Here is a 25,713-nt window from a genome sequence, read left to right on the forward strand (position 1 = left end):
TCCTTGGATTTAGACAACTGCCAATGCTCATTAAATATTTCTTCAGTGTCCACATCTCTTGCACAGGTGCTGAGGATGTCTAAATGCATTATACATACAAAAGGAAAGCCCAAAGAAGACAGGCATCATCAAGTACATTTTTTAATCCTTAAAAATGCACTTGGAATAACAGCGGGACTGAAAAACCCTCCTTGGTGAACGTGTTTGTTTCAACATTCTTGATGGGCTAGTAGATATTAAAGAAGCTATTACACACTCTCTGCAAGAACCTATCTTTGCCTGAACTTCCACTTGATATGATCTTACAGCAGACTAGAACTGGACATAAAAGATGGTAGAAAGGACACAGAAATGTCCTTGAAGGTATAAACTTACTATACAATTGTAAAGTCTATCAACTTCAGGGTTGACACAAACTCAGACCCTCCAATTTTGTTACACAGCTAATTTCTATTGATTCTTTAGGTGATTTAGACTCCTTGGTATCATTAAAAGTTTACATATAAAACAGATTAAGAAGTGTCATCATGAATATGTAATTCAGAGTGAAGGACTGCTGCAAATTCCAAGAATAGATGTGTCTACAGATTTCATTAGAGCATTGATACGTTTTCCATGTGCACTATCTTCCTTGCCTACTTGTGTGAGCCAACTCCCATATTATTAAAATTCTCCTTATTAATTTTCCATGTTCCATCTATAACATTTTTCTAGAAAACACATGAAAGGAGCAGATGGAAAAAACTGAAACCAGTACATAAAACATACATAAGTATTCTTTTCTGTGTTGAGCTTGTGTAGTCCCTATCACAAAAAGACAACCAAATCAATAATTCCTGTGACATTATTCAGTGGCATATCAATTGTGCTGGTTTTAGTAGGAAAACGAAAACATAAAACCACCCAAATTCTATGAGCCTGGACAAGGAAGCACTATATACATACAAATGAATCTGTATGTCTGGGTTACTGGAAGCACATAGTAAAATGAGCCAGCCCAGCTGAGAAACCATCCCTCAGCAGCTCCCTCACATTATTTTTTTCTCAATAAATGAAACGATTAATAAGGACTTTGGAAAATGATGGACAACTCAGATGAACTTCATTGGACATAGGAAAATGGCAATAGTCAAAATTTCTGCTTCAGGTACCTGTGTGAGGGAAATGATGAAGAGACAAATTGAGACTGCACAAGTACACGAGAGCCCAGATCTTTTGCGGCCATGAGTGTCCTCATCCCACCAAACGGGCAGCCATCCATGGGCCCATGAGACATCACCTCCCAGCCGCAATCACTACCCCTACAGGCATAATACTGCTGCTCCTCTCCCTCAGCTGAATCCTCTCCTGAGTACTTTGCATCAGGCTGAACAGCATCCAAGAGAACAAAAAGCGAGATTCAAACACATTTAATGGTGTTTTTCCCTGTGTAGGGTTATGGAGTGTATTATCCTCGACAGAACAAGTTTTCCAACAATGATGGGACTTGGAGCACTGATCCACCAGAGTCTAACCTTCTTCCAGAGGCAGCACTCTGAAACAAAATCAGCCAAAAGGGTGTCCAAATGCTATAAAAATGAGGGAGGTGGCTGTATTTAAGCATCAATAAAATGAGTATATTTTACTCAAGTATCCACAAGATATTTCTGTCAGCCAACAGGGGTGGGGGTTCAGTTCTGCTTTTTGTTTTTCAAAGAAGATTCCTAGATTTCTATGAGAAAAAATATATTGTGTTAAAACTGAGAAAGCACTTCTCTTTCCGAGCAAGATTTCTCTCCAGGAAAACATCACAGACTATACCGACACCTCAGCATACTTTCTCTCGCTACTGGAGAAGGCTAGTGTATAGCGAAAGCTGGCCAATGCCTCTTTCACCTTTACTCAAAAGCATCCATGACTGGACTGAGATTTTTGACATTTGCTGAACCCAGGTTACAGTCTTCTCCTGGCCCTCTGCACTGGGCAGTTTCACTGTGCAGAAGATATGGGACATTGACCGTACTTTTTCAACGTATGGCATGCAAAAGGTCTAGGTGATTTCTTCACACTTACTCTTTTTCTTTTATTTCATTTGATAGCCACCATTCACCACTAATTAAAGTAGTTCTTGAAAAAAAAAAAAAAAAAAAAAAAAACTGGTCTGGACAAACTTCCAGAAGTGGAGCCTAAATTCTTCTGCCTTTCTTCAAACCTTTTCTGAGCCCTCACTGTTCATTCAGACACTGGCAGGTAATGTTGTCTTTCAGTCTGTTATGCAACTTGGCTTCCAACATCTGCAAGAACTAGCATGTCGCTCCAGATAGATTTGCTTTCCCAGGCCCTGCCTTTTCAGCAATGTGAGGTACTTTGTGTAAAGTCGTCTCAATTTCCTTTGAATCCCCGTTTTTCTAAATACTTTGATTTTTTCAGAGATAGGAAAAGTCAGTTGTATATTTATCTTGAACTATCAAACACACTAAAAAGAACCTATCTGGGATTCCAGGCACCATGGCTAAATAATAAAAATACAGTTAGCCTTATGCAAACAAAAGTGTACACATCAGCCACCTCAAAATCATGAAGGGTAAAAAACTACTGCTGCCACAGATCCACCAGCAAACAAACCTCAATGGTTGGTACAGCCCTTCCCACTCTGAAAGCATCAGCCTTTGCTTTTAGCCCCAGAAAACACTGGGCATTCCAAAAGACAGTGTTTTAAGTCACCTTCTGTTCTGGTATTTCCATGCATGCAGTTGTTCATTGTTGTGAATCATACAAATACCAAATATAGATTTATCTTTTAATCCTATCTTTAAACCTCTAATTTTAAATCTATGACTTCACAGATTTACGTAGTTAAGAGACCTACACTTCCCTGGAAATGGCTATTTGAGATCAACCACTAGGACAAAACATATCTCCTGTCTTTTTTTTTTTTCCACAGCTTGACTAATGCATCAAATTGCCTATATTTGAACATGGAGACGCAGTATATTTGAGAAATAAAATAGCACAGTCCTTAGTTGGTGTTCACATTCTTCAGCTTGCCATCTTTTACCCATTTGAAGGAAATATTTTTTTATCACCACATGTCAATAAAAACTAAGAGCCAATAAAACAGCATAGCTTGGATTGCGGGGCACCATTAAACAGAAATACATGGATGACTTCCAGTTACTTTAAGGCACAGTCAGTGTAATTCAGTCGAAGGCAAAAGAACCTCATTTACCACCAATGATTTTTTTCGTAAAAAAAACCCTTATGTTTTTAGTATGATATTGTTGAAAAACAAAGGTTTAAATCACCAAGATTGCTTTAAATGGGAATCTTTAAACGTGATTGTTTATTAGTTGATTTGTCTCTGCTTTTGTTGTTACTGTTTGAGATTTTAGGCCGACATCATTTCTGCAGAGACTGAATCAGGCACTATTAAGGGCTTTTTTGTGATTCTAAGGCAAGGCATTTTGAAAGTACAAAGCAAGAGCTATTTTTGCTGGTCGACACAGTCTAGAGCCCAAAGGCACATGATTATGCCTACAGAAAGGCAACAGCCGGAGCACATGACGGTCATTTACTATAACCCCTGTCTCCTCGTCAGCCCCTGTGCTTGGGGACAAAGAACAATTCCAGAACCAGAGAATCTCAGCTCACCGTGCTTGCTACGAGGTGTACAGCATGGCTCCTGCAGCCTCTCTGAACAACAGATGCCAGTCACCTCCAGACAACCTCCAGCAACTATTTTTTTAGCAACCTGCTACACTTCCATTACGTCCTCAAAGTAAAAAGACAGGAGAAGCCAAACCACGGCAGATCAATCAAACTTGCCTTATGTTCAGTCAATCACTCCTTCAGAGAAGCCCACCAGGCACGACAGAAAAGAATAACTATTCCAAGGCTGAGGAACCAAATGAAGACAACTCCGAAGCAAAGAAAACATAACTCTTTCACCCTGCAGTCAGCACAAAGGCATTTCCAACCGCTCTGTCTCTCCATCGCTCTCCATCTTACAACCCTCTCCAGAGGGAATCGGGGTAGAACCCATCACATGAGATACAGCTCTCAAGAACACAAACCACAGGATGAATAAGGCGCTGGAGCCAAAGGACCAAAAAAACATTGGACTAAGCAATCCAAAACCTTAAGAAAAACAAGAGCCAAGCAAACTCTTGGAAATTTAACCAAACAGTTCAAATAATCCTGTATAACATGATTGCTCTTACCTTTGCCATCTGTGCCTGCACACCATTTGCTTTGAGAGACGCTACTGCTTTCTGTGCTGCTGCCGGACTGTCAAAATCTACAAAACCATAACCTGAAAAATAAACAGATAAATAGACATTTTCATTATTATATCTATGCACATACACATGGAAAGATTTTATTTTTATAATGAAGGAAACCCTTTCCATTCTCTCCCATTGCATCATACATCTTCCAGTAGCACTGCCACCACACTTCTATTTCTCACACCTTTCCTCCTAAGCCTAGTGGGGTTTAAGGAAATGGAATGACCTGAAGCTCTCAAGTGCAGGAAGGTGTCCAGCAGATGGAAAGAGAAGACAGCTCTTTGTCCTAACAGATAGAAGGTCCCTGGCACCAGGAGGGCAGCGGCTCAGAGGGGCTTCGATCCCATCTCATCCACAAGAAGAGGCAGCAGTATGGTCCACCCAGATATACAAAGCTACAGCTTGCAACAGCTGGTTTCATGGAAAAACACCACCCTTTCCCCATCCCTTGAACCCATAGGAGGTTTAAGCTTCAGAAGAGGAGGGCAGCAGGCTGGGGCCATCTGTGTAGGGGCAGGGAGCACGGTTTTCCAGCAGGTGGGAGCAATTAAGGGAGAAAGAGCAACCTGCTCTCTACAAGTGACTGCCAGATAGCTCTAGAAGATGGTAAGATAATAAAGTCAAAGCCTGGTTAAACCACATCCCTTTCATCTCACCGCCCTCTCTGCTGGAACAAGGGCCAGGTCCCTACCAGGAACTGCTTCAGGGTATCATCTAAACAGCAGCTTAGTGAGGTTAGATCTTAGGGATTGGCAAGGGATAACCATCTGCTTTTAAGTGGCTTTCCTACTCCCAGTATTTGCATTAGTTTAGTTTATTAATCAGCCAGTCACTTCCTATCTTCTCTTCTTCCCTCTCCATTTTTTCTTCCTTTAACCAGCAAGACTGGTATGTTCAAGCCATTAAGCCCCTACTGGATATCAACAACTCTGGAAGTATTTTTATTTTCCTAAAGATACGAAGGAGGGTAAAGACTTTTCCCAACTTCCAAGCACTTAGTTATCTCTGATCTTCAACAGCATTCAAACATCTTGCTCATAAAGATTTCAACAGAGTTAGGAAGATCTAAAAATCTCACCATGCACCTATTTAGGCAGCTGCATATATTTCACAATCCGTCCAGGGAATCCTCTGAAAACCCCGGCCTATATCTTATTAAACAATTACAGTGCAGATAGGCACGTGCTGCTCGGACAAGCTGAGGCCAGGGGCCACCTCTTTGGCATTTCCCTGGGAAGCCATACGGACAAAACCGAACTGCCTGAAAGCTTTAATAATATTAGCACAAGCGTATTTATAGCATAGCAGCTCCTTTGCAGACATCTCAATTTACTAGGTCAATACACATCATACAGGAGGCAACCACAGATATGCTTTCTTGCCGTATCCATTTTTATGTCTTTTGCCAGCCTTTCTTCCTGCTCCTGGGAGGCCTTATTGCCTCCCTCTCTGCACCAAATCTAGGTATAAGATTGTATGCCTGTGATCAACTTGCCCCTCAAGTTATAAACATCTCTATTTTTATTTTTTTATGTATGCATTACTTGATGCAGGGGTTAGTCCAACAATGAAATAGTTTTGTCCGCATGGACTTCATTAGTTTTCTTGGCTTAAATCACATTTGCAGTTTTAAGAAATCAAAAAAGAAATCAGAAAAAAAGAAACAATCAAAATTGTTAAAGAAACTGCTGACTGACTTAAAGAGTAGGAAAAGCACTATTTTGATAACAAAGTCAAGATCTGAACTTTTCTGTTCTTCCCTTAGTTTTCTGAGTGGGTTTTTTTTGTTGTTTTGACTGAATTTTTTGTTAGAGCATTGCTACAAATAGAGGGAAAGTCTTGAACAACTATACACTGGGGCAGCAGATCTAATAAACACCACCATGAAGAAGTGCACTGGAGTTTGATCAACTTGGGGGAGAGGAGGAAGGTATTTTACCTGCTCAGATTCCCCCTATTTGATTTTCACTTTTTCTTGCTACCGAGCATGCCATTTTTAAATCAGCTTGTTCTACATCTCATTTTGCTTTTGAGTGTTACCCAAGCTCTCTCTTCACTGCATAGTGGCAGTGAAGCTGATACTGCATTGAACAAAAAAACCTGCTACAAGAGAGCCAGAGTCCTCCCTGGATTTCTCCAATGCCTTTGCCCTTTGGGAGAGCAGCTACTGGGAGGAAGGAGAAGATACAATTAGATGCAACTTCCATCTTGCCAAACGACAGATCCTGACAAGAAGCCAGAGTGCCAAGTGGGAAACCTGAAATGCCTTGGGAAGTCATGGGATGGCTTGGATCAAGCACAGGGTAAATTATTTTTTAGCATAGCAAGGTGCTCTTCTCAAGAGACTAAATTTCATTTTTTTTCTCACCGTGTTCATGCTCAAAAAACTACAAGATTTAAAGTACAAAAATAAATTTTAATATTGACATTAAAAACAGGTAATAGAGTTAGATTTTTATATTTGTCATTAGCGTGCAGTGCAGGATTCATGTATGCAGTAGTAAAAGGAATATGATTTTTAATATGACTTTTTAGACAGCATGGTAAACATTCACAGCTAAGTTAATATTGCTTGTAAACATAACCCAGAATGTGTAAGAATATTCCGGTGTTGTATTATAGAGATCAGGTATATCTAACACAGTGAATTACTGCAGATTAACGTCATTCTATAATAGTTAAAGCCATTAATATCCCCTAAACATTTATCCGTGGGCACAAGTGGAAATATAACCAGGGAGAGTCTTGAGACTAAAAAAATCCTTGCATCTTTAGCTGCCCATTATGCATTCTAGTATTACTACTCCCAGCCTCACTGCAGAGCTGCTCTTTTTCCTTCCCTCAAGTTCATTTTCATTCCAAGTATCTTTTTCTGGCTCTCCCCTCTCCCGACACATCTCTCCACCACACACAGAACATCAGGACAAAACCACTCCATGGCTGAAAACCCGTCCAAAGAACATCAATCTGCCGCAAGGGAGGCCAAGTTCCCAGGCTGTTTCAGCAGTCAAGTATCCTTACAAGAACCCTGCAATGCTATATAACAGAAAACCAGGCACGCTGCCTTTTTGCACAGTTTATGTTCTTCCATGTAGATGTTTATAGCCTATGTTGGTGACCAACACTAACATATTTCATTTGTTTATAATCTCACTTCATTTTTTTGGGGTATGGAGCACTAGCAAAGTAGCCCGGCTTTTTTTTGTTTAGGTTTTGGGGGTGGTTCTTTGTTTTGGTTTATATACTTTCCAGGGTAGACCAAGTTTAGTCCCCACAGAAGCTAAAGAGGGGTGTTGGGACATCCCCCCTCCAGCTCTCCCTGTAGTATAAATAAACCCCCAAACTCCCTGTTCTGAGAGTCCTTCCCAGGCTGTGGCCAGAGCGGGCTCAGGCTGGCAGAGGCAGACTGCTGGGGCTGCCCCTGCAGGTACTGCACGGGGGGCTTTGGCTGCCCAGGCACCCATCCCTGCTCAGATAACTATTCCCTGGCTCCTCCTGGGAAAAGGCAGCTGGCTGGCTGGAAGCATCTCCCGGGAGGGATTCAGACCAGGGTCTGCCAATAGAATGCTGCTGCTCTAAGAAAACGTCTACATTTCTTTTTCCTCTTGTTAAAAACAAGTGCAAGCCCCACCAGCCCCACCCTCTGCTAGGCTCAAATTCCACAGCTTTGTTTTTTTCCCCTCATTTATTTTTTTTGTGTGTGGACTGCCTCATAAACATCCTGGTCAATGGATTATTTTTATTCCCCCCTCCATTTTTATTTTGTGCAGAAAATCATGAAAAATATACTCAGACTCTAAACCAGGACATTCAGAGTCCGCTTACAAGAATCCATCACCACCATAGGAAACCAAAACCAGAACTATTTCCCCTTTTTTCACGAAGCATCCTGCCCTTTTCCTCCAAGTGCTCCAAATGCAACAGGGAAAGCTGTGTTATCCCCCGCTGCTTCAAGAGATGGGAACTGAATTTATCAATAACACGAGCCCCTCAGCTCAAGTGTGCTTACACTGAGGGTGACTCCAGCACTCCAGTGCTACAAGTTTTGCAGGATGCCGAGTTTTTCTTGTAGAATGACATATTACTTGTTTGTACACGCAAACACACACACACACAAAAAAAACCAAGACAAGACTCTCCAGATTAATTGTTAAACCTTTCCTCTAAGAAATAAAATGCTTGTAATTTTGTTTTGGCCTGACGCCATTAGAGCTAAATAATTAAATTTAAGGAATAAAACCAGTGTTTCTGTACCTGTGGGGGAAAGAAAACAGCTAAGCATCAGCAAGCACAAGTTTATAGCTGGCTGCAATAAGTGCTACCCAAACACACTGGCAGATACTAAACATCTCCGTCTCCTATAACCTAAACGGCTGGGGGCCTCCCAGTCTCAGCTTCTCAGTTCCATAATTAAGCTTGGCAGCAGGTTCAAATGAATTAAAACTGAATGTCACTATTTCCTCAACAAATCCCTCATCCTTGTTTTTTCTTACTTGTCAGGAGAAGACCAGCAGAACAGCAATTAGTGGTAAGCAGTGCAGTGAAAAAGAACCAAGTATACACTAATTAGGTCACTCGCCAAACACATTCATTTCATTGGCAGATTTAATCAATGTTTTCCTGAAATGTCTTAAATCTCCTATGCTAATTTAAAGTTTTGTTATTGTTGTTACTTTAAACACAGATGGGATGCCTGGAGATTTTCAATTGCTTTCCGCAAATCCATTTCAAAATAACAACCCCTCATATAGTATATCATCAAAATTTAGGCACAGGTTTTAGGAAATGGCCTCTAATTTTATGCCAACATTTTTGTGCCTGCAAATACCTATGGGTACAATTTTGTGGATTTAAGTAATTGCAGGTGTGTAGAGCTCTCAGACATCAAACTCTGAATTGCCCTGACTGATCGGGTACTTAAGGGTAATGCCAAATAATTTAAGGGACCACTTGCCACTTGTTGTTCCCACAATTATCGCCAAGTGCCGGAGCGGTGGCACTCGGCAAAGACCTGCTCTCACTGGAGCACCTGGGCTTCCCAGTCCACCTGCAGGGAGCTCCACTCCCGTAGCCACAGGAGCGAGGGTCTGGCTGCCTTTTTGGAGAATTGAGGCAGCTCCTCTGCCACTGCTGAAAGTGGCATTTGTTATTGGAAGTGAATGGGAACAGAGGTTTTGGAGTACCCTGGAAGTTTGTTCCCCCAATTAGCACTTCCAGCCAGCACACCCACAGCTCTTTTTAGCATGGAAGACTTTCTCCATCATCAGACATCATTGCTGATGCCATCGGAAAGGGAGCTGTCACGGCCACTGAACTAATCCACACTCACGCCAGCCCAGCTCTGCCCGCTGTCCTGCCATGACCGTGTGTGCCCCCAGGTCCTCACAGCAGCTCCCTCCTTCCTGCTGGCTCCCCATGACCACCAAGTGGTGTGAAAGGGCAACCACCAGTCTGCCACCGCTCCACACACATCCCGGCGCTGTCCTGATGCCCCAGGTGAAAATAAAATAAAATAAAAAAAGAAGCGTGCTTTCCCAGAAGCGAGGAGTGGAATGCTTTGGCACACAGCTGAGCTGGAGCTCCGTAAAGGCAGCTGAAGCTGTGCTGAAGGAGGGAGGATAAGCTGGGGCTGGTGAACTCTCAGCTTCACAGGGCCAAACATCACATCTCATCTCTGACCAGGTGCCTCTTTAAATCACTTGAATTCAAGCCAGCCTAGTGCTCTGCCTTTTGCAACCGCCCATAACACACACAGAGAAAGGAGATGTGACAGCTGATGCACCCAGTTAGGAGACTGGCATGGAGTCTGGATATTAATTCAACTAATGTGTCCACGTAATTAATCTCGTGTTTTGTGGGGTTGTTTTCAGAAGTATCTAAATGTACCGACAGAGAGCTCACGCATACCAGGGAGCTATTCCAGTTCCACTGAAGTCAACAAACCCACTTCACCAAAAGTGTTAATGTTTTATTTCTGCAAGTTAACAACTTTCCATTGAAAGCAGCACACATTCAGCCTGACAGCGGGGAGATGCTGACTGACAGCTGTCCCATGCAGCCTCCACTCCTGCACATCCCTCCCCGAAGTGACTCCAGCTCTGCCATTCTCCCAACTTAAGAGTGTTTGACTTCGGCACAATGACTTTTTGTGGCCACATAAAATTTGCGTTAGTTTTCCACAAAATCACATAACACTGGAGATTTGTTTTTCAAGATAAGCCTGAATTTGCTTATGTGTAATTACAATTTTGTTATAGCTAAAACTAATTTTCTAGGTCTGATGTACTAGACCACTTAGAACTCTGCTACCCACTGGGTTACATTTTAAGGTATGGAAGTTCCCAGTCCTTGTTTCTGGCCATCTAGAATTCAATATATCAGATCTGGAATCGAGAACAGACAAGACTGAACATACCATGCACGTTGGGTCTTCAAGAGGTATAGGCTGTTTTGGACAAAAATAAGAATACAGTTGTCTTAAGACAATGCCTGCTTTATTTCATTAGTGGTTTTGTTAACATTGCTCAGAATTTGGAAATTTAAAATCACTCCCAAAAGGGGCTGCGATGAGGAGAGGAATATCAGCCTAGGGAAGAGGCAGCAGTCAACACTACTTGTTAAACTGGGAAACCTTGAAATAAAATACATTTATCACAAACTTTTTTTTAACTTTATGATCTCACCTGCAGACCTATCTGTATACATTTGAAGACACCACAACAAAGTTTTTACATAAACACCAATATATATACACAACTAAGGAAACATACAATAATCAGTGAGGCATTTCTCCTTCACCCTTAGATGAAAACACTTGGATTTCATCAGTACCTAAGTCAATTTAAGTTGTAAAGTTCACTTTTCCCCAGGACTTATTTAGAGTGTCTTTTCAAAGGCAGTATTCATTCTGACAATAAGGTAGCCCACAAAAAAGTGATTATCCAGTAATTTACTATGCAATTTTCAGGCGTTGTTTTATGCTTAGATAAAGAATCAAATTAAAGTCTTATAAGCTTTGGAAAATTAGAGTTAGCAAGCAGAGGTTGAAACACCCTTGAACACAAAATTACTGAAAACAGCTTTTTCTTCCATTGCTCAAATTGTGCTAAAATATTCCTACAGCTCCAAATGCTCAGAGTAATAGTAAAATAGTCTACATTATTACTATTTTTAAACCCCTACTTTATAAAAATGTTCTCGGTGGCTAGAAAGCGGTGAATCATCACCTTTTAATTAAAACAGCTAATATATAGTTAGAAAAATAATTGGAAATGGAGTCTTAAATGCAAGAAAGAAAAGATAGTCCCTTCATTTCAGATCACTCCCCAGAGACACACCTACATTGTGAAGTATGCATATACAGCTGAGGGGGTTTGTTTGCTTTAGCTTGATATGGAAATACGGCACAAAACTGTCACTTTGATTATGTTTCTGCAGTGATTTCTTTTACTTCTTGCAATCTTTCAATCCCCTTTATAACAACAGAACCAGGGAAAAACAGCACCATAGGTAACTAACAATTTTTAGACATCTGTTTGCAAACACATTCTTAATTTGAACATTCAATTACTTTGATTTAAACAGAATGTATATGAATGCAGGTTATTATTAGTTGCACAACTAATTAATGATAATTATTTACATGCAAAACTGAAGTATGGAACTCATGAGAATCTTCTCTTATATTTTAAAATGTTACTGAATTGAAACATTTTTGAAGTCTCCAATAAGTAACAGTACAAAGGAAATTTTGGTATGTGCAAAAGAAGTGCTTACTTAATAACTAACTAACTATATGTATATATATTCTTCTGGAAAGTAATCCTTCTGAAAACACAGTCTCTGAAAGAACAGAAGCAGACCTCAAAACCAACAAAAGGTCTTTGTGAAATATGGTTGCAATAACAACAGCAAGAGGGAGGAGGGTGAACCGTACAAATTTAGCATATACACCTATTGAGAAAATGATAGTGCACTTGACTACCCTCCCTCGTCATTTACACTGCATTCTTGGCAATTCAGAACCATGAAGACTGGCAAACTGGAGAAAATTCTGGAAGGAGCACAAATATAGCCATAAAAATCCAGATTTTGCAAATGGCAGAACTCTGTTTGATTATCCCTAACAATACACCAAACATTTGGGGCCTTAAAAATGAACCTAGATGTGAGTAAATACCTGTGGACAACTAAACTGCAGCACGTGACCAGCATAAACACTGAGACATAAGACTTTGTGAGGACTTGTCAAAGAATAAAAATGCTGGTGAAAATAAACTGAGAGGGAAGTTGAGAACTATTTCCTGATATTCTGCAAACAGCGCGAACTTGGATTAATCATACAAAGCCAATGATGGAAAACTCAATGCTCGAGTTACTAAATATAGACTGAATAAAGAAGATAACATATTGTAAATCTTGCAGTGGCAGAAGGACAAGAGATAAACACAATTTTCCATCTTTAAGTTACTCTCTCTGCAAGTCCCATTGATTCACAGACAAAATACAAAATGAAGGATAACTCTATTTTTAAATACAGGGATAGCTCACGCCTACAATTTCCATACAAACCAACATATGATTTCATAGTACAATTATTTAGTACCATAATAATATTTTTTTATCGGTGTATAAGTTATATAATGTAATCACTAAGATTATCTTTACAAGACTTGTTTAGCATACGACATTCATTGTGGCTCTGCAGCTGAGCTAAATTTCACACTTGAAGCAGTGATTGAAGAAAGCAGAATGTTCTCCCAAAAAACAAGTACTTCAAGATCAGTGCCTGGTTACATATTTACATAGAAGGGAGGGAAGGAAACAATAGCAGTTTCTTCCCTTGACTGAAGAAATACAGGGTGACTCACAAGTGATAATATTTTGCAATACCCAGAACAAAATAGCCAGAACTTGCAGCTTCAGCTTAAGATCTCCTACTCTCAGATACAGATTTATGTTATCAATTAATACCTTCAATGAAAAACGAGAAAGGAACCTCACACACAAAACTGCAAAGGGTTCACTTTTTAAACAATTATTTTTCATATTCATTTCCCTCTCCGATTACAGCAATGTCCAGATGCTGAAGTTCCAAAATACCACAAGAAAGACTATTTTCTTGGTATTTCCAGCCAGCAGGAAACACTGACACTCTCATGAGAAAGTCTGCTCTTCTGAGGTTTCATGCTCAGTTATGCAGACTCCAGAGCTTAACTTAGCTTGGATAATGTTTGGGTAAGATATGAAACCAAATCTCTTGAGATTTGTCCATCACTTATTTTAGAGCTGAGCAACTTGAGTAAAAAACCTGGTGTACAGAAACGGTTTAGAAAAAAACATCATTCAGCCATTATCTCCACAAGCTCCCAGAGAGTGAGTAGACAAGCAATTTTCTCTTCTAAATACTGGACCTTAGTTTACCAGAAGCCAAGCAAGTTCTCCACCAGCTGCTCACCAAAAGAACATATAACCTAAGACAAGACTAACTCCAGTGCTCCCATGATCTAGTTAGAAACCAATGTTAATATTGTCACGCTAAGCAACTTTCAGGCATGGTATTTGGCACGGCATTCCAGCAGGCATTTAGGGACAGACATGGAAAAAACCAGAGTATCAACGGGAGCTCTGCTTTCAGCATAAGGTACGTATGGATGACAGCAAGGAAATACTGAGAGGGAAAAAAAAAAAAAAAAAAAAAAGTCCTTCATCAGTCAACTTTTCCAGCATTAGGTTTAAACAATGATACTATTCTAGGAGGCAAAGGATGATGTTCTTTATCACCCAGTGTTCTTTGTCAGAAATAAAATATTCCATTCTCTTCCTCCCAACACTGGATTGCTCAGCAATCATAACATTAAGTAACTGCAAATACTGAGTAGGAAGAAACAATCTGACAAGAGAAGATGCACTTGGTGATCACACTGTGATTACTGTACTTTATTAAAAATAATTTTCATTTCAGTATGTTTTGACAAGAAAATAGAAAGCATCTTGTGCAGGCTTCAGGAAATATTAAAATAACCCAAGGTGATGAACATGTTATTATCCAGCCTGTTCCAGAGGGAGGATGCTCAAGTACTGAAATAGTTTTCATTTCGAATACGCATTCATTTTCAAGACACCACACTTGAAAAATTGGACTGTATATTTGTCATACAGTAAGCAGTGATAAAGAGCACAGCAATTTATGTTCTTTATGCAAACCACTTGTAATTCAGAAAACAACTATAGTTTCTAAAAGGAAGCAGTGATAGCACTTTCCCAAGAAGTGAAATGTTTTTTTTCATGTCAGTTGGCCAATTTTGGCATGTCAACCTTTGCTATGATAAACATTTTGGATAACATGCAAAGAGCTCCTATTCCAACTCATCAACACCCATGATGTCTTGGAGCTTTAGGCAGAGATGAGCAATACCCTCTGAATATTTCATTATTCTGATACTGAGAAAAGGATCCTGATACCACGATGACCATAATGCTAAAATACCAATGACCTTTTGAGCAAGAGGGTAGTAGGCTTTCAAAAAACAGCTGGTGGTCACAACCAACACTAGACCTGAGCTATAGAGAAGAAGCACAGCAGGGATGGGCAGCACAGAACAGTGTAAGCTACAACACAGTGTCCAATGATTTTGCTCTTACACAGTATTTCCAACAATCAGAATTTAAGTAACCCTATAACGTTAATAGCTATATTGCCCAACACTCTTCTTTTTCTTTTGTGGTTAAATACCAGTTGCACCGAGTCTCTCCTCATGTAACTACCACATTTATCTGTAACCTGAAATTCAAAAATGCTATTGTTATGGTACCCCAGAAATGGCTATTAGTTTTCCAGGCTGAGAAAGAAAAAAAAAAAAAAAAAAGAGAAAAAATTACATCAGAAAATCTGTTTTCAAGATCTCAAATCCATTTTTCAGATTCAAGATAGTTCTACAATCTAGGTAAGTGGAAGATGCAGATAAAGTGGTTGAATACATCAGAAAATCTGTTTTCAAGATCTCAAATCCATTTTTCAGATTCAAGATAGTTCTACAATCTAGGTAAGTGGAAGATGCAGATAAAGTGGTTGAAATGCTGGCTTTTAATCTAATCTGGATTTCTGAACCTGTAGAAGTTTTCTTATCATTACAAATCACATACCTCAATATATATGAAACAGAATTGAGTGAATAATATAATGTTTTAATCTTAAGCGAACACCTTCCTTCCTTTCGTACTTTCTGTGATTTAAGGTAGATATTTAGTGTTATGACTATCCCCTTGCATTTAAAATCACCTGCTGGTACAATACATGGCAATCACACACTGCAAAGATATGATGAAGAATGCTAACTGGAGGCTGCACTGAAGCCACCTAAATGATGCCTGTGAGGCATCAGGAGGTCAAAACAGCAGAAGGACAATTCCCTGTGCACAAATGCCAACATGTAGGAAGCTTCTTGCACACTGAAATTCATGTCCACAACAAGCGTTTACACAGCTTGTAGAGACAGAAGGCACAAACACAGAACTGGAATAGGCATCTTGGGTCTTTCTGGAAAGTGGATGACTATAACCCTACACTAGATGACCACAAGGGTCACACCAGTGACTTACATTATTTCTCTAATATTACCCTGTACCTACTGGAAGGATCTCACCTGATACATCCTTGCACCATATTTGTTGCCTTCATACCCGTGCCAGTTTTTGGCTTGGACACTTATAACATCATCTAAGACTTCTGTCACCTTTTTCCTTTATTCACTATAGATAGGCTTCCAACTTCCCATACAGAGTTTTTCCTATTACTTCCTAAGTAGATGATTTCACTATTGGGTTTGTTCCCTGTTTCTCACAATCCAGTCTTCAGGATCATCTAATTACCTTTCTGTGTAATTGCCTAATAGCTCCAACTTTGTGTAACAAGCAGGTAGTGAGGGAGTTTCGGTAGCAATATCATTAAAGATGAGATGGGAAATCTAGCATACGTCTTAGAAAGACAGAGGCAGGTAGGTGTTGCCTATCATGCTGACTGACATGTCCAAGTCTGCACCCAGACCGTGATAATACCAGCGAGGAGCTACATCAGTACTGACTATCCTCAGTAGCTATTACTAAATGTTCAGGCACCTTCTGAACATAGACACATTTTGTTTAGCGTCTCTGGAGATCCTTAAAGGTTTAACTAAAGAGCAAACTCATTGACGTATATTGCCAGGGAAAGGCCAGATATACAACGGATAACAACTTTCACCCCAGAAAGTCAGTCTAGAGAAAGGTATGCGTTTCAATGCTTAATAATAGAAGATAAATGGGAGGGAGGGGGAATTTATGTGCAAAAATAGTCTTTTAAAAATGAAAGCGAGGACAATTCAGGTATAATAATATAATCTTATTTACAAGGTATATTTTATTTTTTAAAATATCAGACCTTCTGTGAAATTATGCAACAAATGACTGAGAGATGCCCAAGTCTGTAGTAGGATCTGAGTCTGTTTGCAGAGCAGTTCTGTCAGCTCAGTACATCAAATAAACTGAAATGAAAGCAAAAGCAGGGAGGATTTTTGCCAGGACACAGAAACCCAACAAACATATTTTGTCTAGGAAGCCAAAATGCCTATAAAAAGACATTTCAAATGCCCAGAAGCATCCTCATACACCGTACCAAAAGAAATAAAGGACCAGCAACCTAAAATTATTTTTTAGTCTTTCAAGAAACAGTGCTGAATCTCACAACCTTGTGTGCATAGGTTCTTGGTCAGTCACTTGGCCTACATTCACCGCAGGCCAGACAGCCAGTAGTCCCAGGGACTGCAGTGCATCTCTTACGCAGACGCCAACTACATGTTGGTGTTGTCAATGCAGAGATGTGTAAATGTTTTGAGACTCAGTGTCTGCTTCCTGTCAACAGCACGAATTAGCCAGACAAATATCCTGCATGCACGGCTGTGCTTTCTTAGAGTATAAATATTGTAGTATAAAGTTTGCAGGCTGCTTGCTTTATATCCCTGGTCTGTTACTCTCAAAACTATTTTTGTGACCAAATGCCAAGGAAAGCAACTTCCCATACCCCCAGCAGACCCTGGAAGCAGGGAGACATGTGGGGTGGAAGAAGAGGAGGTAGCAGTTGGCTGAAAAAAATTAAGAGAAACACATAGGGCCCACAACCAAAAAGGTGCCTGCAAAAGGCAACCCATCTCATTTCCACTACACAGAGGTGGCAGCCTTGCCAGCAGCTTGCTAGTTGACCATTACAGCTTCCTAGTCACTATTTTGTATTTCCTGGGCAGACCTGGGACGACTCCTTCCAGAGCTTCTATCAGGTAACACAGGCAGGTGGTGCATGAATCAGGAGATGGCATATCTATGTATTTCTGTGTATAATGCCATCAGAGCATGCCGTACTGGCTGTTCCTGTTACAGAGAGATGGTATGGTATTGCATTATGTGACCCTGACAGCAGGTATGTTTTCACTACTGAAGAGTGCTCACTTCTCCTGGCTGGGAAAGGGAAAAACAGCTGTGTTCTTACCACTCAGGGTGGCAGTTGCCTAATTCAAGGAATCATTCCCCAGAGGTGCAGATTCCCTCACACACTCAGCTTGGAACCTTTGAAGGAAATGGGGATTGCCACTCTCTTATCTAGTCAAAAGGCCCAACCTCAGAGCCTCACCCTCCCTGGTGCTCTCTCCTGCACTGGAAGACAATATGAGGTTCCAGCAATAGACACAGAAGACAATTGAAAAGATGAAACTTTCCTTCTAGAAGTCATACCATCCTGTTCTTTCATTTTACCGTGGCTTTTTATCATTTTTTTTTTCCCCTGAGTGGCTGGGACAAACATCGCACATGATAAAGAAGTAGCCTCTCTTTGCCTTTATCTAGAAACAAGCAGATGGGGCAGAAGAAGGACCTCTATGGTGTGACATGATGGAAGACAGGCCACAAAACTAGGCAGCCCTTCCCTCCCCTAGTCTATGTTGCAACTACACCTAACTTGGCATGCCTATTTCACTTCCCTGTCAGGCATTTTGTCACTGAGCAAATTTGCATTTATTGCATCGAGGTATTTTTGTCCCAAATAATGAAAATGAAAATCCTTCAAGAGAAAATGCCCATCAAATCATGTGATTCCAATGCTAATGCATACATGCAGCACAAGTGCATCACACTTGTTTAACAGGCTAGCCGACAGAATCAAGCTTCCCTCAGGAAAGTCAACATTTCAGTGTACGCTAGGAAAATTGAGAAAAAGTCAGCTTCCAACCAAAAAATAAACTCCACATTTAATAGCTTAAAATGAAGCCACTGAAGACTAAACATCTGGGCTTTTTGGATATCATCCCAGATACTGCGTGTAGCACCGAAGCTCTTCATCACTGTATCCTCTTAAGAATTTGAATAAAATCATTCCCCCAATATATGCTGTTCCTCTGCAGAACATCACAAAAAAAGTGCCTGCTGCAGTAAGATCCTGGGGCAAGGCCTGGTTTTTACTACATGCGTGGAGAACATGCAAAACCACAGCACTTTGGTTTTCTTTGGGATCTCCAGGACTTCCCATAATACAAATCACCATTCTGCAGCAGTGGCAACAGCAACAACCCACGCAGACCACAAAATAAGCCAATTAGAGGGGGATTATCAGAAACACTCCAATAAATGAGCAGTACTTCTAGAAGTGCCACTGGAAGTCAATGGGATTTTCTGCTCCTGAAATGCCACAGTCACATTCACAGTGCCTCACACCAGCATCCATTAGGGACCTTCCTACCACCACTGAAGAAGGTAGTACACCTACATGGCACAGAGCACGGCATTAACAGTATGGTCCTTCCAGCTTATTTAGGCCTGTTTCTCATCAAGTATAAAAGGACCTAGCAAAGCACCACCATGCCACCAGTTTCAGTGCTAGTTTGGAGAGGTCTAGTCAGTATAGCACTGTGCTGTAGATGCTCAGGAGCTTAAGAAAACCCCAGTTCCTGCACAACCTGCTTTAAGATCTCCATGGCCCCCATCTGCCACGCTTCACTGTCAGTACCGACCAGCCACGCTTGGATGCAACCTGGATTTACTGGGCTTGCTGCACAAAATTTTGTAGCTGGTTCTGTGCAGGAGGTCAGACTAGATCAGTGCGTACATTTAAACTCTGTGAACTGCTGAGAAAGAGCGTATGGAACATGGCCACTGGAAAGAAACTGAACCAGCACAACATTTCATAAGCCAGAGGCACATGGATTATAACTACAGCCAAACTACACAGCACAAGAGAGCCACACAAAAGACAAAAAGCATTGGATAAGGCTGAAACAGAATTAGCCTTAACAGACAGTGCCTCCCTAGAGCTTTTTGTTCACGGCCAAGCAAAACGGTTCTGCGCAGGAAGACAAGAACTGCAGACTTCTGGCATGGCTCTTGAGACACAAACAGTGTAAGAGACTTGTTCCCATAGTAGAACAAAGAGGTGAGGCAGACCCCCTTGAAACAAACAATTCCTGGCCATCGTACCATCCAAACAAGCACAAATAAAACTGTGTGTTTCATCTAAGTTTTCATTTTATTTTTATATAAGTCATTATTTTCTACTTTATTTTATAAAGTTGCTACCTTTTTTTTTTTTTTTAAATTGACCTTCCTCTACTTCCTCTAGCAAATCACACGCAAACATATTCTCCTGTTTTTTTGAGCTATATTAGAATTAGAAAGCTCTGTGGTAGACTGTTCTTTTTGTTTCTTTTTTTCCAGACAGCCTTCTCCATTTTCTTTCCAGCCCTGAGATGATCACTCCTATTCTTCACTTTCCAGCTCCTCCTCTCCCTGCTGCTCTAAGGTGACTTAAAAAGAGAAAGCCTCATGCATAGACTAGGAAGATGTCTTGATTAATGACTTTTCCACTCCTATAAGTCATTTTAAAGGAATCACTCTACCCAGGGATGACAACAGGGAAGATGTTTCCATAAAACCCTGCATGCTTCCAGCAAATACATAATCATACCAACAGAGGCAGGGAGAGAGCGAAGACCTCATGCTCTGGCAAAGCAATCCTTTTCCTTTTCTGTTTGCTTGCTTTTTCTCCCCACACTTTCTGTTTTTCCCATACTCCCTGCTATGCTTCAAACAGATCTTTACTGCATTTTATGTATTTCTGTCTTTTTATTCCATCTCCTCCTTCTTAGCCTGTTTTTCTAGCCCCTCCAGCCCCCAATTTCCCTTGTCTGCTAATTTCAGCTATTAAGATGGAAACAGTAGCTCTCAAAAAAACAACCAACCCAAAGGAGCTTCTAAAGTTGAAAAAGGAAAACTACAGAGGCAACACATGTCTTAGGAGCCTAGTACAGAATATGAAGGCTTTGAAAAAAGGTGAAAAGTAAGCAGAAAGGTCTGTTTTGAAATGGAAGGGCAACAAAGGAACCAATTAGGGAAGAAATAAAGTGAAAACTAACCCAAACTTTTCCTTAGAATTGAAGCTCTATTCAGATAAAAAAAAGTTAGTATACTATATCCATTATTTTTCTTGTCCAATATGTTTCTGTACTTACTGATTTTATCCAAAATTGGGAGTAGACTTGCCAAAATATCATGAGAGTCTTCCTACTAATCAGACTTTTAGACAGAGAAAATGCCAGAATTCCTAGATAAATCAGAAAATACTAGGTACTTAAATAGAAAATTTCCTACATGAAAGAGTCCAGCCCCATATCCCAAGCAAGACTAAGCCCATGAAGTGCTGTACTTATCTTTTTAAAATTCCAACATGTTAACCAACTTTGTAAGATCCAGTCTAGCTGCCTTAGGAGGGGCTTTGCTATGAACACCCCCCAACACAAGGGACAGCTTGGTCCTAACTGAAGGGCCAAGGGCACAGAACAAAGAAACTGAAACCTTATATTTATGGATGCTGCAGTTTAGGGTTGCAGCACATTTCTAGGGCAGTGCGAGAAAGCCAATACTCTGCTGGTGTCACAGCCTTTGGTTGCCTGCTACAACTTGCTTTGCAGGCACTTGCTTCTGTCCCACGAACACAACTAGAAAACACTCAAGGTGGAATTGGGGCCTTGGAAAGCTTTTGAACACACCTAAAATAACAATTTTTTATCCAAGGAACATGTATTAGAAGATTAGTATTTTGCTTGTCAAAGTATGGTTGCTACAGGAGAAAACTTGTTCACCAGAGTACAGCCAAAGATAGCTCAGCCCCCAAACTTCAGTTCTGCCCAGCTTCAGGTAACGTTGACAAATTTAGGAGGATGGGAACCCCAGGTTCCTCATGTGTCAGTGGAAATGGAGAACAGCTCCTTCATAAGGCATTTCAGAGCATGACAGCTAGATTCATTTTCCGAACCACCTTCTGAAGGAACTTCTCTCTGCAGGTTACATACACAGTCTAGAGAAACCAGCTTTTAAACTCACCGTTTTGTTTGTTTCTAAAACTGGGCAGGGTGAACATTTCCCTCTGCAAGTGTCACTATTCAGCCTTTATCATGCTTACAGTATGGGGCAAGAGCCAGCTCGTGGCATGTGCCAAAGGGAGAAGAAAGGAAAGGAAAGAAGGGCCAGACTCTCACGCTGGGATTGTACACAGAGGAAGGGACAGGGCAGTGAGGCACTCATGCAAAGCATAGGTGGATAAGGAAAGAGAGAAAAAAAAAAAATCAGGGATACTTGCACATTGGATTTTAGTTCTAATAAATAAAATCTAGGGCAATGCACCCATTTTTATCACAAGGCTCTGCTAATGAGAACACTGCTAATGAGAACACAACATGGACAAAAGCTTCTCTCAAAGCTTGCTCATTCAACACCAAACACTTCCCAGTCAAAATCCAGAAAGACTTCCTAATAGGGATTAGCTCATTTTCATTGTGAGCCAGGGGCCTTTGGAACAAAAATACCAAGTGTTTGGTCAGGAAAACTAATTTGGGCCAAATATTGTTCTCATTTGCTCTTGGTCTTTCTTCCCCTCCCCTCTCTGTTCCCTCCCAGTGATGATGAAGGGTACAATTGTCACCACTACTTCTTCCTGTTAGCACATAGCAAAGACTCAGGCAAACAGCTCTTGCTCGATTCCATTCATTGCAGCTGGGTCAGGCAGGCAAACCACAGTGAGCCCATACAATGAGAAGCGAGTATTAGCTGGAAAGCATTAACTTTTTTGCCTCAAATTCTTCTGCTCCCTCACATCCTTTTAAAGCAATGTGGTATTATGTATATTTTAAGAAGCTGAATGAATTAAAAATCAATTAATCCTTTCTTCTTGAGCATTTTTTCCCTTACAAAGTAGGTGGAGTATACAAGCATGCACATTATTATATGTGCGAGTAATAACTTGTAAATAAAAATAGGAGGTCAAATTTTCAGTTGATGTAGTTTACCATACTGACAACACACCCCCACCCACCCCATATGCAGCACCCTACTAAATCCTTAAGTGCCCTCTTAAATTTGCATAATACATGTGTACTGTAACTAAAATCCAAGTGTGGATTGAAACAGACATATCAAGGAACAAACAACTCACTCCATAGATGCAGATGTATTCATTCTCTGATTATGGCTGATGCCCAACAGACTAGCCAGCTACTGGAAACAACTCTGTATCTACCAAGCTGGCTCAATTTAATGAGCGTTTCACTTGCTCTCAATGAGATTCTCTTTGAAATGAAAATGTAGAAACCAAGTGTTGTAGATTTTGGTGGTCTTTTACTTAACTGAGAGAAAGTGGAAGAAAGAATTACAGACTTCAGGTACACCTGCTGAAGTTCATCATTACCACGGGAGATCAAAGCGTTTTCTTTAATCTCTTCTTAACTAAAATAATTTAAGCCCATTTTCATTGTTACTTCCCCAGGCTGTACCCTTTCAAGGACAGTTCCACTGTTTTTAATCTAAAATACAATAACCTGCTTCATACACAACACATAAATTTCCAAATCTCACCGAGCCAGGCAAGGGCAGTAAATTGAGAAAAGGACAATGACAGTAACTTCACATGTGCAGAGCCTGTTTCCTAGCAGGGGATCAATAACAGCCGACTGCATTACAGTCACAGGGAAACTGGCACCAGGTTTGCTATTTTGCTGCTGGAGGTCACTAATGCCCTCGGTACCACCGAGCCTGACAGTGTATTTACATGTCACAGGGTAGAAATGTGCAGAGATCCCTGAAAGAGCTCCAAACAAGCCAGCCTGGGTGCTGGAAGCAATATAACTGCAGGGCCCAGGGAAATTGGTCAGTGCCAGCCTAGGTTAGCACAGCAAGCACCTTGCAAATATTTTCACTCCTCACGTAGCCTTTTTTTGCTTCTTTTGGCTTCACTCAGATCATAACTTTACCAGCTACATCCATCTTGCTAGCAAACACAACACTGCTAAAAAATTTTAAGGCAATTCTACCTCAGCTTCCCCTTTGAGGGAGTTACTCTTTCCTCTTAGAAAGGATGGACCAGCTTGTCCAGCCCAGAGGGCCACAAACCCAAGGGTGAAATGAAAGATTCAGTTCTCAGTGATGGTCCTAGATCACCAAAGAGGGAATGTTACCTTATTTTATCTCCCTTTCTATTTGTTAGTTGAGGTTATTCTTTTTATTCCCTTCCCCAGTGCTAAACAGTCTGCAGACCTTCCCATAACTTAACCTCTTGTTGCCTCAATTTCTTCTTCTGTAAAATGGGAATAATACATTTATATTTACCTTTTGGTAATCAGACTAATCCAATTAACCAGTTACTGTGCATTTGTAAAGCACTGTAAGCTCCTCAGATGCAAAGCATTACAGTAACACAAAGTTTTATTGTTATTGTTGTAAAAATAATCAAAATTCAGAGGGGAAGGGAAGATGCCAGCTGGCAGATTGAATATCCAGTCTCACTTATTGGCAGCAGTTTCGTTGTAATAAAAGCAAGACCATTGCTGATTATGCAGGCTTGTGCTTCCAGTCTTCAACTGGTTAAGGAGCTGTTGTCAGCTTATTTCACAGAAAGCTCCTTGTGGCTCAAAATACTGTCTGATCAGCTTTTTTCCATGAAGCCAGGATTCCCAAAAGCAGAAGCTCTTAAGCACATGCTTAGAGTAAAACCAGCATTTAGGTGCTTTGGTTAATCAGACTCCCAATAAAAAAAACTCTTCAACATAAGAAAATGAAAAGGTTTTTCCCTTCCGAAAATATAGATATATTAGAGTATTCATGCCAAAAATTCTCTTGATTTAACTCATTTCTAAAACCCACATTTGCCTAGAGTTTATTTCAGCTAAGAATATGCATATATATAAATACATACAAACATACATATACATTTCATTTAAATGAATCTCTTCATTGGGGTTTGTGCCTTAATGTTGAAGAAAGATTGTAAGACTCTACTAGGCTTTCGCTCCTATTCATTACATCTGAATTACACAGGGCTAAGGAGCAGACTCCAATTAAAAAGGGCCTTTCTGGCAGTCTAAGAAAAGTCCTGCTAACCAGTGACACAAAAAGATCTGTGTGTGCCATAGAACATACCAAAGTAACAGACTCTACACTGGCAATCACGAAGTCTTGTTGAAAGCTGGAAAGTAACAAAATCTCTAAGGATGTACAACAACTTCTCAAAGAGATTTTTGGAATATTTGGACCATGTCTGCATCAGCAAAACCCAAAAAAGGTTATGAAAGGAGTCAACAAACGGAATCTCATCCTGGAGTAATTACTCTTCCTGGAAAAATAGTTAATAATGAGAAGCAGACAGAAAGCCACTGAAAAACAATAATAAAAATGCAATTTACTTGAAGAGACAAGATGGTTACCACTCACAGGAAGCATCATTAATTAGGACTTCTAAAAGAAGATTTCTCCTCTTGTAGGAACTTATTAGCAACTCATTGCTCTAATGTAGGTTTCAAAACACATGAAAATGACGATTATATAACATTACTAACTAAAAGATACTATGATGATGAGATCAAAGATTAATTCTACATTTTTTTATTGGAGAATTCCCATGAATTAGAATGGGAAACATCAGCACAGTGTTGGGGACTTTGACAACAGAACAGTGAAAATAACAGGCAAGTCAGACACTGGCAATCACTGCCTACTCAATAGAAGACCAAGTTGACCAGCAGAGCACTATTTCTCCACATCCGTACCCACCATATGACTTGAAATATATCTATATATTAGACCACCTCCCAAGGCTATCAAAGGAACTAATGTTACAATCAATCTAATTGCCAATTAGTAAAACTATAAATCAAGCTCAGGAAAACCTGATGCTCTCACAGTGTTAGGAAAGGCAATAGAAGAAGGCTGGAAGATCCAACACTAGAGAAATCCAACCTGAACTGAAGAGCAGGCTTCAGTGTCTTTAGGCTTAGTTCAGATCTCAGGAAGTCACTATTGACATGCCACAATTTTGTCTATCTGACAAACGAAAGACAATGCAGCAGCTACAGCTGCAAATAGTTTCCAGGGAGGCTCATCTGAA

General features: G+C 40.4%; 1 protein-coding gene across 6 annotated transcripts in view; it reads right to left on the bottom strand.

Moving 5' to 3' along the window:
• Positions 1-25,713, bottom strand: part of RBMS3 (RNA binding motif, single stranded interacting protein 3) — a 723,594-nt gene that overhangs the window by 257,480 nt on the left and 440,401 nt on the right. For all 6 annotated transcript variants that reach the window (XM_014937924.1, XM_014937927.1, XM_014937926.1 and 3 more), the window contains one exon: positions 4,200-4,291. In XM_014937924.1, the coding sequence (XP_014793410.1) occupies positions 4,200-4,291 (92 nt within the window). The remainder of the gene's footprint in view (positions 1-4,199; positions 4,292-25,713) is intronic.

The sequence above is a fragment of the Calidris pugnax genome, unplaced genomic scaffold, assembly GCF_001431845.1.
Source record: "Calidris pugnax isolate Ruff unplaced genomic scaffold, ASM143184v1 scaffold11, whole genome shotgun sequence".
Classification (NCBI taxonomy): domain Eukaryota; kingdom Metazoa; phylum Chordata; class Aves; order Charadriiformes; family Scolopacidae; genus Calidris; species Calidris pugnax.